The sequence below is a fragment of the Lonchura striata genome, chromosome 8 (genome assembly GCF_050655825.1).
Source record: "Lonchura striata isolate lonStrDom1 chromosome 8, ASM5065582v1, whole genome shotgun sequence".
Lineage (NCBI taxonomy): Eukaryota > Metazoa > Chordata > Aves > Passeriformes > Estrildidae > Lonchura > Lonchura striata.
In genome coordinates this window covers 7,194,138-7,210,373 of record NC_140710.1, presented here as the reverse complement: position 1 = coordinate 7,210,373, position 16,236 = coordinate 7,194,138, and the positions used below count along the sequence as shown (strand labels likewise).

The 16,236-nt window shown below is 36.4% G+C and overlaps 1 protein-coding gene across 12 annotated transcripts in view; it reads right to left on the bottom strand.

Moving 5' to 3' along the window:
- Positions 1-16,236, bottom strand: part of BEND5 (BEN domain containing 5) — an 879,444-nt gene that overhangs the window by 663,704 nt on the left and 199,504 nt on the right. For all 12 annotated transcript variants that reach the window (XR_014956859.1, XM_085585667.1, XM_085585666.1 and 9 more), the window contains one exon: positions 316-410. Coding sequence is in view for 11 of the 12 variants with exons in the window: in XM_085585667.1 (XP_085441793.1) it covers positions 316-410 (95 nt within the window). In the remaining variant the exon portion in view is untranslated. The remainder of the gene's footprint in view (positions 1-315; positions 411-16,236) is intronic.

Genomic DNA, 16,236 nt, shown 5'->3' with positions numbered 1-16,236 from the left:
TTTGCAGGGGTTCTTTTGGAGATTAATGCAGGCCAAAAATGGTACAATTGCTGTCCTAAGAACTGGACAGTCACTGAAAAACAATTTTCCCCAAGCCCTGACTGCTCAGTTTGCTCAAATGGACATCCCTTCAGTCACGGCACCTGAAACAAGGCACTACGAGGGGCCTCCAGAATCCACATTCACATCTGCTCCAAAGAGAACCTGTCCTCACAACACTGCTGTACAAGGCTCTCATACCCTCAGGTAAGAGTGCTCCTCAGCCATGGAGTCTTTGGTACAAAACCTCATTAATTCTTTGAGAGGATAACTCACCATTTTGGTCGGCTTGTGGATTTCACCATTGGAGCCATCCCATCTCTGTAGAGGCTTTTTGTTTTACTGAAGTTGACAACATTGAAAATTACTCTCTGGAGGGGAAAAAAAGGAAAAGAAAAGACATCAGGTATAAATTCTGAAAGACTTTCGACATGTGTTGTCTATACCAGATGCATAAAAATATACACAGATAACATATGCAATAGATGTGTACCTCATGAATTATTGTTATTCTCCATAGACTCAGATAATGTATATCCTGTCTGTTCCAGGTATTTAAAATGTCCAAGTTGTTTCACACTGCATTGATACATATGAAATATATGCTTTAATTTAGCACACTGATTTTTCAGTAGGAATCCTAGCCAGAGGAAAAAAAAACTAGTCCAGTGTGCTGCAGTTAACATCACAGAGGTGGATGGAAAGCTGGGAGATGGGGTAATATTCCTTGTGAAAACCTTCTAATTGCTTCACAGAACCATAGGATAGAAATATAGAATTGCTGAAGCTGGAAAAGACTTCCAAGATCAAGTCCAACCATTAATTCAGCACTGTCAAGTGCTGTCCCTGAGCACCACATCCACATCCCTCTGGATTCTCTTCCTTTTCCCTGGAAAAAGGAAGAATTTTCCTTTGCAAAAAGTGTACAGGATACCTACACAGAAATTGCACATGGCCATGAGTTGTTTGAATATGATAGATAAGAAGAAAATATTCTAAATCTGATCTTAGTTTAAACTAAAAGTTTGGGGAAACTGAAGATGATATTTAATAGGTCAAGGGAAGAGTAGAATGTAGATTTTTAAGGGTAATGGACTGATACTGAAAGCAAATTAATGCAGGGGAAAGACAAGAGAAAAGAGACAAAACCTTTTTCCTTACCATCTGTCTGCTTCAAGTCATTTCATAAAAAATTACTTATTCTGTCTCTGTTAAGAAAGTCTAAATTGGATCTAGCTCATCTCATGGAGTACCCTGAGTTTTCAGATGGCAAATGCAGTATCCCTCATTTGTTGTACTCTTTTGATACCCAGTGTTGATGTACTCCAAGAAAACAAAATATGAAGTCTAAATTAGTTTCTATAAACAGTCCACAATATAGTGATAAATTCATTTTATATGAATCTCTTTACATTTGTTTTTTAAAGGTGGAAGTGAAGACAAAGCACTAAAAATTATATTCATTCTTTTCTTTAAGAACTATTGTAATGTTGGCATCCTTCATAGTGATCCATGAGAAGCCTAAATACTGATTGATCACTGTTTAAAAATCTAACAATTTTTGACTAAAACAATAAGCTTTCATATGTAAAACTTTGCAAAAACAAATCTGGACCTTCCAGGCAGTCTGCTCAGGCAATAGGGAGTGAGAAGATTAAAGTGAAAGGAATGAGCAGTGGGACACAAAAAGGAATCAGGCACATTTATGCTTTCATATGGGGCAGGTAGGAAGCCAGGTAACTGCATAGCCCTAAGTGGCTCTGTACTCAAGAAAAATTAAACTAGTTTTTTTGAGATAAGGTATTGCTGAAGATTTTGTGAATGGGAGTACATACTTCTATGCTGCAAATTCTGCCAATCAGTAAAAGCAAAATCTAAAAATAACCTGTAGGTTTGACTAGAACTGACATGAAAAGCTAGCAAGTTGAGAAAATCACTTTTTTGAAGGTGGTAATTCAATTTTGCACCAAAGCCAGTAGGGAAACTACATATCCCTGCACAAGAGTTTTCCTATATTTTGAGATTTTCTAATGGTCATAAGATGAACTTATTTTTATAACTCTGTATAAAAGAATGCACTTAAATTTACAAAATTTTATGTTTGTAATTTTAAGTATTTAGGATATTGCTTATCAGATGAAATATCCACTTTGGGAGGTCTCTAGTTATTTTCCATCTTACATTTATAATGGATGGCTTTAAGTTAGAAAATGGTATTCAGGTCTATACATGCTTTATGCTTTACATGGAAACATTTCCCTCTATTAGAATGCTCAGATTTTCCTCTGTTACTTAACTCTGTTCACATTTTTGAAAACAAATTAAGTTGCAACAAATTGGTTTGTTAATCTTGATGTTTGCATGGAGTGAATGAAACAAACAAGATCTCCAAACCAATTGCCTTAAACTTTGGATGCAATCATGTCACTGTTGGAAAGGGAAAGTTGCTAATTTTGTTACATACTGACTCAGAGCAGACAGCTGGTAGAGAATGTTCTTATTCCAATCAAGCTTATTTTGTATAATGAGTTGGGCAAATGTACACAACTGGGTAAGCAATGTATATAAAAACAAAAATATGCAGCTCATTTAACAAAACACTGCCGATTATAGCGTTTCGAGCGCTCAGCAATGCGTGCAATTCCCCCAGCATGGCACCGAGAGAGATTGGCAGAACCAAAAATTTAACAGCACAGAGCAGAACTTTATCAACACACCACTGAAGTAATAAAGCACACAAACCAAAGCACTCAAATGAGCAGCTGAACTCCGTCAAGTATTCCTGGTGATGGTTAAAATAGTCCATGCAGCTCAGCCAGTGGAGTGTGCAAAAATGTAATGACTACAGGATACACACTGGATACACACGCTGGAAAAATATGCAGCTTGCTCAATAAGATATGCAAACAGCTTTGAACTGAATGTTGTCATAAAAGGCTGTGATACAGCAATCAAAGTTTTGCTGAACAAATCTAATTTTTAGTCTAATTTCTGTCTATACTTATATCCTTTAACACGCCAGTTATGCAGTGTAAAGAGCAAAAGGACTAGAAACAAACTGAACATGTTAAAACACCTTTTTGAAAGAAAATTATCACTATTCTGAATTATTATACGAGTTATAGAGATGTACAAGATTGTCATCTTATAAGCAATATAACTGAGATACTCCAAAATGCATATTCAAGAATTTAAGAAATGTCAAGTTAAGGAAATAAAACTAGATTAAATGTACTTAAAATTCCCTAGAAATTGTTCTGGTCTCCACAGAATCAATACTAAGAAAAATTTTTACAATAAAAATACTTGGGTATTTGGGAGTGTATGAATACCACTAAAAGAAACAATATTCAAACTGATGCTGTACCAGAAATTATAATTCTGTGCTCTCACTTCAAATTCTGGAAAAAATCTTAAATCTATTGCATTATTTTGACAAACTGATCTCCAATTTCTGGGTAGGTGGAAGAGGCATGGTGCAGAAAAGCCTCTCAGGACAGCACCGAGTCAAACCATGCTCCTGGGGATGCACCAGGATGTGTTGTGGCTTCACAGCATGAGGGAAGAAAACTGCTGCAGTCTCAGGCTCTGTGCTTGGGCAGCCAAATCTGAGACAGATTTTGGAGAACATGAGACAAGGCAGGCAAGTTCTGCCCACTGAGAGAAGAAGGAAGACGACCTCTTTCCATAACATGGGCAGTAAGTTTGAATTTGAAGGTATCTTGCTAACAAAACCATTGGGGCAGAAAACAAAGGAAAAGCTTGGTACCTCCTTTAGCCTTAAAATTTACACAGAAATTGAATTTATGTCTAGTTTTCCTTATAGTCCTTTGCAGACGTATTTCAAGAATTAAAAGCACAAACAGGTATTAAGGGATGCTTATTGTATTTAACACAAAAAAGACAAAGATGAACCATGAACAAAAAGAGGAAAGGTGGCTGAAATATGTCATGTTTTTTCTTATTGCCAGCAGTTTTCCTTCCTGGAGCTGGAAGGAGCTGCTGGTTATTTGGGGGGCAAGCACACAGCAGGGTGGTTTTGGTTTGAGCTGAAAGCACTGAGAGTGGTTGGTTATATTGAGCATCATATTCCAACTGGCTGGTGGGAGCACAGGGCTCACCCAGCTCCCAGTAGGTTTTCCAGCTGAAGCAGGTTTCCAAAAGAAAGTCACATCTTTGGCAAAGGTTCAGTGCCTTCCTCCAGGATAAGGATACATTAGGTCCCTTCAAAAAGGCTCCCAGGTTTATTTTGCATGGTTTTCCCTGGCTGGCTGCTCACAGAAATAAATGTGCAGCTCTGGCTGACATTAAAAGGGAAAAAGAAACAAACACACTATAGAACACCACAAAATTCTGCCTGAGGCAGACACCTGGCATGGAAAATTTTGTGTCAAATCATTACAAGTATAAGAAGTTTTAACTAACTGAAAATAGGGTTTGCAGTAGGAAGTGTCAGGCCTTCTTAATATTGATGTAACACACATACATTCAACATTTTAAATTATATAATATACTTAATATTAATAGCATAACAATTTCAATTCAGTGGACAATGCTGAATGCTGCCAGTATGAGCTATCAAAACACCTGGGGACCAATTGTTTGAAGTCAGTCATAAACAATTTCTTCATTTAACCAGCCAAAATAAGACAGCTGGGCACTAAGTATTACTATTAAGACCTTTCAGCTGAAATTAAGTTGGAGCTTTTGTGCTTTGAATGAACATTAAAGATCCAAAGGTGGTGGATACCATGGGGTTCTGCCTCGCTTATGCTGATTGATCTTGCTTTCCTCTCCTGTAGATACTACAGTGTTTTGTGAATTCCTGAAACCTGCACCTTTTTTTGAGTTGGGTTCTTGCCTTGGCAAGATTCTTGATTATTCTTTCCTTTTTTTTTTTTTTAACAGTAAAGATGTAAGTTTTCATCCATTTAAAGGGCAGATCTACTTCAGAAGAAGAGAAAGAGAAAAAAATACCAAAAAGAAAGAAAAATGAACCAAACTCATGACTTGTGAGGTTTTGAGACACCATTTATGACTATGAGAAAGTGGCAACACGGGATTGCTGCCTGCTCACCAAAAATACTGTAGCATTTCGGTATTTGAGTCAGATGGTCTTTAGGATCTTTTCTGACAAAGCACCTTATACAAAGCTGTACAAAAATAAATTACACTGGAGGGACTTCCAAATGGCAAGAAAAAAGTGTCACCTGCAACTGTTATCAATGTTGAAGAAAACAAATAATATAACAGTCAGGTTGGTGCAAAATCCCCAATGAGAACTTACAAATAGTGTTTTTCTGACCTTTTCAAATTTAAATCATTCATTACTGCTAACATTTTAAAATAAGCCATGCTTTTCTTTTCCCTTTGTAGGAACACTTGTCCTTTCAAATGGAAAAGTTTTTAATAATGACAGCATTTAGCCTTTTTCTCTTCAGCTAAGGAGCTTTCAAAACCTGCTGATGCTCAGGAGGGGAACATAAATTCTCACTTTCAGAGGGAGGAGGATGCTGGGGACCACTGAGAGCTGCACCTGTGTCTTGTTAACTGGAAACTGTCGAGTCTTTACAACACAAGAAAATTTTAGGAAAGTGACACAGCAAATGTATTTTGTGAATTATTAGTGTTTTTCCCTTGGTAGAGATCTTCATTTAGTTACTTGAAAGAGAGGAATGTTGAAGCCTGGGATGTTGCAAAGAGCAACATTAAAAAGAGACCCAAATGATCTTAATACACCAACACCTCTGATATAATGCTTTGCTAACTATTAAATTAGTTTAGGCTTTATTGTGGTATTTGTCTGTGTGTGGGAGACGTTCTTGGGTTTGATGCCAGCCCAGTACACTTAAGCTGTATGAATGTATTTCAGGTGTGTCAATGGCAAAAAATACTTTTACAAATTACTAGTTTAGGCATTTGCCCAGTTATCTGTCCTTTCTGGCAGTCCTTTCTTTGCCCTCAAATTAATATGCTGAGGCATAGACCCACAGGAGGTGTAAGACCTGTGCAAGACAGTAGGTCTTTCCCCATTGGAATTTCACTTTTACCTCACTAGGTTCTATGGCAGGAGAAAACTGTGGAGAAGACCCTCTTCCAGCAGAAAGCTTTCGGAAGGATTTACAGAGGAATTGCTATTCCCTGTGTAATCCCATGCTGTGGGCTGACTACTAACCTGGCTTCTCTGTGTGACCTGTTGGACTTGAAAATTATGAGAGCAAGAGTCACTCTAAGTTTTCCCAACTCATTTTTTTTTTGGAAAAACAGAAACTTTTTCACTGAACAGAATAGCAGTATTGTTCTCTTGCAATCATAAGTAAGCTTTCTGTTCTAACTTTTCATCTGAACATCAATAATCTGACACTTTCAATTGAAAACTCAGAAATGTCCATTTGGAAAGCCAGCAGTTGTGTAATTAGACTGACTCCTGTTCCTTGCTCCCTTGGGCCAAAATCTCCAATAGAATTGCAAATGTGTCACAAGACATATATTGAATTGTGTTGATTCATCAGAAAGAAAATAGCACAAGTCCTGACAAGGCATATAACCAGGCTACAGAGTTATTTAAAACAGGTTTGAAGCTAAAACCTTCTTGCCATTTTTTTTTTTCCATTCTTTGTAGCAAAAGGTCAAAATTTTTTTGCAAAAACAACAAAGGCATCTTTATTTAATCAGCTTGGTGGCGGGAAGCACATACTTTTATTATTTCCCATCTCTTAATATATATCCAGATTTTGGCAAAAGAGACACTTCCAGTTCCATTGCTGGGAAATTGCAGTGATACAGGGATGTGAGAACAACTTTTTATTTGCTAACTGACAGGTGCCTGAGCCCCGTTGGTCTTGTCATTGCCTCTTTCCACATCCATGAATATTTTCAGGAATCAGTAATACAAGAAAACAGTACATAATCTTTCTCTGAGACTTTCTCAACCAGCTAAATTATTTCCTAATAGATTCCATGCCACATTCCATGCCAGATGACATTTGAAGTAGCATCATGTATTAAACTCATTCTGCATAATTACAGAAGCTATCCATGTTTAGGTTCTATATTCTTTTCAATCAATATTATGGCTGCAGGTGGATAGTAACAGCTGGCTGTTCTGGAACGTGTTAGCAAAATTTGCGGATATCTTACATCCCTCAAGAGGAAGCAGCTGAAAAGACTTACATTTTCCTTTTCCTAATAGAAATTATTTAGCTAGTGAGAAGAAATGCTACAAGGTTTTGTAGGATTTGAAATAGTTATAATAGTAACATCTTGGTGGTATAAAAAGATAAGGCTACCAATGGAATGTTTTCTAGTCCAAATCCCCTTCATGATGCAGGGTCAACAGGAGGCTTCAAAACAATGAGATCAGTCTGGAAAAGGGAAAGGGCCAGAAAAAGCCACCACATATAGGAGCTATGGTAAGAACCAAAAGCCCATGTTTGTGAGCACTGCTATAAAGTGTGTCCTGAAAAGCAGGGCATGAAATGGCACTAAGTTCATATGGGAGCATTCTGCACACTCTACACAGACTGCTTCTCTGGGCCCCAGATCAGCCCGTGATCCAGAATCAAAGCCTCCCTTACCAACAAGGGATGCACTTCCCAACAAATTAGATCCTGGTGATGGACACCAAAGTGATGTAGAGCTTAAAGCATGCAGGTGGAGTGCTCAACACTCCCACCCAAAATACTGCAAGGCAGCAGGTGACAGTAGCACTAGCAATGACAATGGTACTGATATTTATATGGATCATGGTTTTGCTAAATCCCTAAACAGACTGAGTAGAGGTTGAGTACAGGTTGAGTACAGATTCTGTAAGAGGTTGTTACAGAAGGTAACAACCACAATTTAAATAGCATGCAAACAGAAAGGCAGAAATCCATCTGATACCCAGGCTGGAAGATGAGAATGAAAAAACCTTTTCAAGTGTAGGTCCTTGTGAGGAAGATAAAGAAAGCCCTGTTAAGGGAGAGATTTGGATGAAGCTTTTCCAGCAATTGTTTACTTTGTATTTTTGCAGCTGGCATTTTTCACTGTTAAAAGCTAATGTTTGTCTGGAGCTTGTGGGAAAATTCTGTGGGGGAAAAGGAGATGATAACACATAGAAGGCAAGACAGGATATAAGGGAGAGCTCAAAAACCAGCACCAATGTATTTGCCTCAGTGTTCTCTGATGGGTTAGAAAACAATGCCATTTTGAGGTGCACAACCCCAGGTTATTACTACCAATGGTCTTGGTCATGTTTCTATGATCATAGCCTTGCAAGCATAAACCCTCTCTATTTACTTCTCCAGTAACTAAGCACAGATGGGCTTTGTGTCCAGGTTATTCATGGAGGTCCTTGGTTTTCCCTTTATTTTCTTTAATTCAAGCATTTTAGTAGCTATTACAATGAAACCTTTGAACCTTCTATGTTCTTCCATGCATGGCTCTGAATAGCAATAGAATAAAGGTTTCCCATATTGTACAGCTCCTTTATATATAGACAGAATTTGAATGGATCCTTACTGGAGTAGCTGCAGTGTTGATAATATATATATATATTTTTGAGGGAAAATATAAAGTATATGCTATCAATTTCATGAAAATAACGGATATTGTTATAGCATGTACCCTCTAGTTTTCCTTTGCAAAATTAATAATCTGTTCTATTTCTATATAACAAGGTTAAAATACTGGGGGTTTTTTTTGCTCTTTCTAGGTGAATCTTTTTGCAATACTGCAACATTCACATAATTCACCAATTTCTGTAAGAAAAAGTAATCAATGTGTTAGTGTACATTGGAATCTTAGCATTGACAACCAGCAGCTTGCAGTATTGATTTGAAAAAAATGCTCATGATTTCTATAGTTCTTCAGCACTATTTCTTGTATTTTCCATTTTCACTGCTTAGAATTCTACTCCAAGAGTCTAACTCATGTACTAACAGACTATTCAAAGTTTTGTGCTTCAAAGGAAAACCCAAGGGTAAGTAGAAGGAAATCTGACGTAATTACTTCTATTTTTTGTGTACCTATTTGACATTTCGAATAAGACCTCAGAACTGCCTTAACCAACCCTAATGGTAAAGGGATGTATGACTTGTACTCAAAGCTGTAAAAATCCCATTCTGAAGCTGAAATGCTGAATGTTAGATCCAAATGTTGATCTCTTTTGTTTGCAAAGGTGATTCACAGCATGTGGAATAAACATGTTTTGGCAGCGTCATGAACAGAACAGCTAAACAAAAGGAGGATTTCAATAGGAAAGTTAAGTGTCTTAAAGCAAAGTGCCCTGTGCTGTATTTGTGCAACACAGGTGTCATTCCACTCTGGCATTCCTCCCTGGCACTGGAAAGGAGAAACAAAAGCCCAGCAATGGCAAATCCTCCTCACTGGGGTGAGCAGTATAACTGCAGTCCAGTCAGTCAGGTCCTTTTGCTTTCAAATGCCAGAGGTAAAACTTCATTTTTCACTGCCAGAGCTTAAAATGTGGATTAAAAAAATCTGTGTTCAGAAAACACATAAATATTTAGCTCCACTTTAAGTGTTCCTAGAGGCTTAAAGTTAAGCAAACATTCAAACTTTCTTGCTGAACAGGGGTGGATTTCTAAGACAGCTTAGAATTATGGGAAAGATGCTGGGTTTGGCAAAAATCCCATAGGCACCATTTATCCTTAGTAAGTGATCACTGTAGATTGGAAGTGATGTTTCTGCAGCTTTGGGATGCAGCAACATTTTTATTACTGTTACAGATCAACTTTAAGTGTAATATTGTTTTCTTAGTTTATGTAAATCAATCTGCTGTATGAATAAAAGGAATTTAGAAATGGATCGCTCATCTTTATTGGCTTTGAAGTACTGAGTATTTGGTACTTTGCTGAAACTATCATATTATATTAAGTCATAAGAAATATTGCTCAGATACTAACCAAGTCTCAGCACAAATTCTGGTAATTTTCCATCAAAAACAAGGCTCCAAAAAGATATAAATATGGTATCTTTCTAAAAAAATTGTATCATGTACAGCCAAAGCCCCTTTCAATATGATACAGATTTGATTTTCCTTCAGATGCCTTCCAAAAGGTAGAGTAGAAACCTGCTGTGAAGTGCCCTCCTGGTAGAGAAAACATCATCTTTAAATGGTTGCTTATTCTTCTGCAAAGCAACAGTAACAGCAGGCTGCTATGAGGCTACTATGAATGCTCTGTGCATTTTAACAGGTAAATTCTGCACTCTTTAATATGCCAGGTTGATGGAATATTCAAAGTTGCTGAAAACCCTTCTGGGGAAAAGTGAAAATTGATAACATTGCTTCTCATAACTCAGTATTTTAATACAACATCTCAATATTAACTGTAATGCTGCAAAAAGATCTTTCACACTTTATGTTGTTCAATTTTTTCATTTTGGAAAAGACTCAAGTTTTTTTGGAAACCATATGTAAATATAATTCCTTTCAGATTTCCTAGAATTTTAAAATTGTAACAGCAGAAGATACAAATTATTAGCAAAAAAAAATGTAATCAAACATCCACGACATTCCTCAGTTCCCTTACAAAGTAATCACAGATGATCATCTCTCATTTCCCAGAGTATCATTTAAGCCCTGAGCTTTCCAGAACACTAATGCAGTTTACATTTATTTTTACTGCAGTGCATTTGATAAGTTTTCCCTTGATTTTACTTATGTCTGTAGTTACATCACCTCATGAACACTGCTCTGACAGCCAGCCTATAACTGTGTACACAGAGGCAAAACTGCACACACTATTTTGGTGACCATGCCTGGGGAGGGGAAGGAACCCACTTATCACTAGGGAGGCAGGAAAATACAAACAAAAAAAGTGCATATAGAAGATGCAAGATGCAATAAACAAAAAATGCTAATATGACCTTAAAAATAATGAGGCGTTTCCCACAAAATTGAAGCAGTGCTCTTGTCACCAAAGCACAAATTCCCATTGCATGGGAGAATGCTTTTCTGTGGTCCTTTTGTGCTTGACACTGGATTCAACAGGAATTTTAGTTATGCCAGGAATAAAGATTGATGCTGCAAATGTGATTGTGAGAAATAAAATGGTGATTCAGATTTGGGATGTCAGCTGCAAGAGCATCACACTGGGTGTCTCAAGAGGTTGAAATCCATGGCTTAGCACTGCCCTAGTTCTAGATCATTAGGGATTTCCTTGGCATAAATCAAAGAAATCTAACCAGAACTGACTGCAAACTTTGCCACCCGAGGCTCCCCCAGGTGGGACCTTCCTTTCCTTTTTCCTTTCCTTTCCTTTCCTTTCCTTTCCTTTCCTTTCCTTTCCTTTCCTTTCCTTTCCTTTCCTTTCCTTTCCTTTCCTTTCCTTTCCTTTCCTTTCCTTTCCTTTCCTTTCCTTTCCTTTCCTTCTTTCCTTTCCTTTCCTTTCCTTTCCTTTCCTTTCCTTTCCTTTCCTTTCCTTTCCTTTCCTTTCCTTTCCTTTCCTTTCCTTTCCTTTCCTTTCCTTTCCTTTCCTTTCCTTTCCTTTCCTTTCCTTTCCTTTCCTTTCCTTTCCTTTCCTTTCCTTTCCTTTCCTTTCCTTTCCTTTCCTTTCCTTTCCTTTCCTTTCCTTTCCTTTCCTTTCCTTTCCTTTCCTTTCCTTTCCTTTCCTTTCCTTTCCTTTCCCTTCCATTCCTCACATCAGAATCTGGAAATAAACAGCCTTCTCACACCAACATTTCAAATATCCTCTCCTTATATCTGTGACTCCTGTACAAATAAACTTGCAGAATGCAGTCCCACATCACCACATAAAAAACTCGCCACTAAAAAAAAAAAAAAAAAATACAAAAAACTAATAAAGTGTACATGAGAAAGTCATACAAGTAACAAATTATACAAGAGAAAAAATGCTTCAGAATTAATCACTGCAACTCAGACTGTGGAAAGACTCACTTATCAAGTCTAAGAGGGGTAAAAAAAAATAAGAAAAGCAGAGAAAAGCAAACAGAAGTTGTTGTTCTAAGAGTCTGTGGTTTGGGAAGGAAAAAGCTGCTAAATCCCCTCCCGGAGCTCATTTGTGTAAATATACAAGTGTTTTGTACTGCTTGCTAAAGGAAAGGTTACAGCTCATCATGAACCAGAACCCTGCTAAGAAAGAAGAACATAAGGCATAAAAAAGGGGAAATTTTTACTTCTGTCCCTTGTGCTTTTTACTTCACTCCCTTCAAGCCCATGTGCTTTCCCTGTGTCTGAAGGCAGTTCTAACAGTGCTGATTATTTTTCTGTACCATGCCAGCTCCTATGGAATGCTGACATAAAAATATGACCATGAAGGTTTGTCCATGTTAAAAAATGCCCGTCTTCCAAAAATGAGTTTGGTCAAAAATTGAGTCAGGTTCCCTCTTTTGTGAAGAACAATTCCTCTTCTAATATTGTTCCTCCCAGCACATGCTTTGAGCCTTTTCTTCCTCAAGGAATTGACGTTTAAAAGCGTGCCAATAGGGAAAAAAACCAAAAACTGCTTTGCAGGATAGATTAAAATTTTGTCCAAGTTTGTAACTCTATTACCCTAACAATAAACCAGATTATAGGATATTTTACTAGAACACTGACAATTCTAAAACCTATTAAAAATATGAACAAATCAATAAAGATAAAGCTGAATTATACATATAAGGAACATTTTCTTTATTGAACAATTCTTATAGATCGCTTTGAAATAGCATTGTTCTAGAGGTTTGCTTGGATGATCTTATTGCTGAGTTTCAATGTGATAACTATAGCACTTCTGCATTATGTCCTTACCAACAGCAAACAAGCAGAAGAATGGAAAGACATTCAGATATAAACACATATGAAATCTCTTGTAAATAGCTTAAAGGGTTTAATCACATTAACAGCATGTTTATTATTTTTTTAAAAATGCTAAAACACAGCTGGGAAAAGGAAGTTTCATTACAAACACAACCCCTGGTAAATATGTTGAATTACTCTAGTCAGTTATTTCTGCTAAGACCTGTGTTATATAATAGAATTAGTAAAGAATTATGATCCTTTATATATGCATGAAATGTAAACCAGAGATATTGTCTGGTAAATTGAAAAGATCTGTTTTGATGTTTATAAAAATGGTTTTTTTGCATCTCATAAATTTCTGTATATTAATAAAAGGATAGCAGAGTAAATTACAGTTTGAAACCAGGACAGCTCTGGTCCCCAGAATTTGGTATTGCTGGCCACAAAACGACTTTAAGGTTTATTTTAATCTTAATAGATTTTTAATCGAGCTAAAATAGTTATTTCAGCACCAGAACATGTTATGGCAGACCCCATTTTCTAATATACACCTAAGTTTCCCAAAGAAAGATACCATTGCATAACCAGATTTTTCTTAGGAAAAAGTCAGGGCAATTCATTTCTCTTTGCTTCTTTCACCCCTGGGAGGACCTCTCACAATAAGAATTGTCAGTGCCTTATTTATAATGGCAGATCTCAGGTTTGATTCTGGCAGCTTTTGATCTCTTGATGGCCCAAAAGCTTTCAAATACAGAAGAATCTGATGCTTTTTTGGCATCCTGCAGTGTGCCTAAACCTCAAAAGCAAGTTTTAGTCCCAGAAGTGAATTACTGAAGCAATGTAAACAAAACACAAACGTCACAAAATGATGAATATCTCAAACAAAATGTCTTTGTCAGACAGATGACAACCTCAGATCACTTGAAAAGCATTTGTAGAAACTCTGCAATCTGCAGACAAACTTCTGTTTTACAACCTAAAACTAAAAAGTACATGAAAACAATGAATTTTTAAAACCGCAAATATTCTTCTTTTGACATTCATATAAAAATTCAAATATCTCTATTCTTTTAAACATTTAGTCCCTGTAAAAAAAAAAGATCCCTGCATGTTTCTACACCACAGAAATGTACATAACTACCCAGTCACAACATAGCTGTCAGAAAAAGGATACAAGAGCTCCACTGAATAATGTCTACAACAAAGCTTTCATACCCGAATTTTTGAAAAGGAGCAGAATTAATGAGAGGAAAAATATTTTATATCATTTGAAGAAAGAACTTTTGAGGACTTTGTGACAATGAGAGCTATTTTATCCCTAAAAACCTCTTCTTGGATAGTCTATATTTTAGGTAAGACCTCTAGATAAATGCAGAAGACAACTGTACATTTCAAATGGGAGAATAACTCACTTTTTGCTCTATTAATATGTTATTCTTTAAATCTTAGCAAAGCTTAAGGTTTTCTTTTTTCATTGTGATGATGGAAAGGGAAGGCAGAGAGGAAGGAGGTGGAAGGCACCATGCTCTGCTGCAAAAGCTGTGGGGGATATTTGTTTGGTTTTTTATTTCAGCACAAAGATGCAGTAAAAGTGGTTTTTTCAACCAATTTTCAGGTTTATGTCCCTCAGTGTTGCTTTCAGGTTACAGTGGGTGCTGTAAAATACCAGATCTATGCCTCAGTCTATCAGACATTATGCTTTACCTTTTTTTAAGCAAACTGGAAGCACAGATAAAATGTTGTAGACTAGCAGGCTTGATACTGTAACCTTTTTATACCAGCTCTAACTACATTAACATAAAGATAGTTGCTATAATATCATTACTGGGAATCAAGGCACTCTGAAAATCTTTGCTCCTTTTGCCAATGGGGAGTTAAATTAGCAATAAAGCTCTGTAGTTGTAACACACCCATTAGTAAATAAAATAAAATAAAATAAATGTTTAAAAAAGTGAGAATACATTTGAAAATAATTCAAAGAGATTGGAGAATGACAGCAGAGGATTTGCCAGACTAATGAAATTCCTTGTTCCTAACCTTTAAATACCTGTGTGTACTGTACAAGGCCCCATTCTGACTAAATCTGTGCTGTAAGGTTTACAAATAAACCTGCTAAATCTTTTGCATTATTGATCAGGGATGGCATGCTTAGCCCACATGTCCTATTTACATTCTATTTCTTTTACACTTCTAAGATATAATGTGTCTTTTACAACACAAGAGCTCTTTCCATTTAAACCCTGCAGTTTGTGTTCTTCATACAATTTAATGCCTGTAAGCAATTTAGAAGGTTAGCCTTTGAATAGTAGATAAAACTGGCAATATTTGTTGGTAAATAAATGCCTAATTATAATAATTTAGGAACATTTCCAATATCACGTTTTTTTCTAAATAAATAGCTGCAAAAATTATCTTCTTCATATAACAATAATATTTTAAAAAAGACTGTATAAAAACTTACATAATTTTAATGTTATCATGAAGAATTTTTACACCTATTCTAAACAAAATGCAAGATTTTTTAAACTTAAAAATAAGAAATAAATATGTGGATTCAAATATTGTAAATTTAACCCCATGTTCTGCACCTAGACAAACTAAGTCTACCTTCCCAAAGCCTGTAAAAGAGATGTTGGCACTGCACCAAAGACAATTTAGATTAAATGAGCCAGGTCTTAAAAATTTTGTGTTTCAAGACAATTGGGATATATTCTGACTCCTTATTCCTGCTTTCTGAGGAATGTCATGATCAAGCACTCTTTAACAGTAGGTGTGCTGCTCACCCACACACTTACTGACCAGAATCACCTCATAAATTCTTTAAGAGGACCTAGAAAGTTTTCAAACAATTCCTGAGGTTCCAAATCTGCCCATTTGTACCAGCAGGCATTTTTAGTGTCAGTGTTTCTGAAGTCAGAAAAGGAAAATCATCAGCCACTTCAAGCAGGTCCTGCTTTGACATCAGAAAGTCAATTCACTCAGCTTAGCAGCATTCAATTCTCAACAACATTTTGTTCTGGGTCTCTGTCAAGTTATTCTAGGCTGTGAAATTGTCAGGAATGATGGATGACTATCAGCCTTCTGCTATCTTTTTCTTTCTCCTTAGAGATTTGAGGCTGCTGACTGCAAAGCAAATTCCTCTTTTCTCTTTTTTTTGCACAACACACCAAATGAACAACAGTAATTATGAGAAAGCCTACACTACAATTATTTTAGCACTTAACTTTGTATTGACATCTGTAAGAGACAGAGCTCTCTAGATTGATTAGCAATGATATAGCTTCCTGCCTTTTACTACTATTGCTGCAGTCATCCTTTACATGCAATTTGTTCAAAATAAAAACCCCCTCTGTTTTTTTCTCTTAATATTTTAAATTTAAAATTTAACTAATCACTGAAAAAATCGAATACTAATATTAATCTAGGGCATTATTATTACTATACTAGTATTTCAA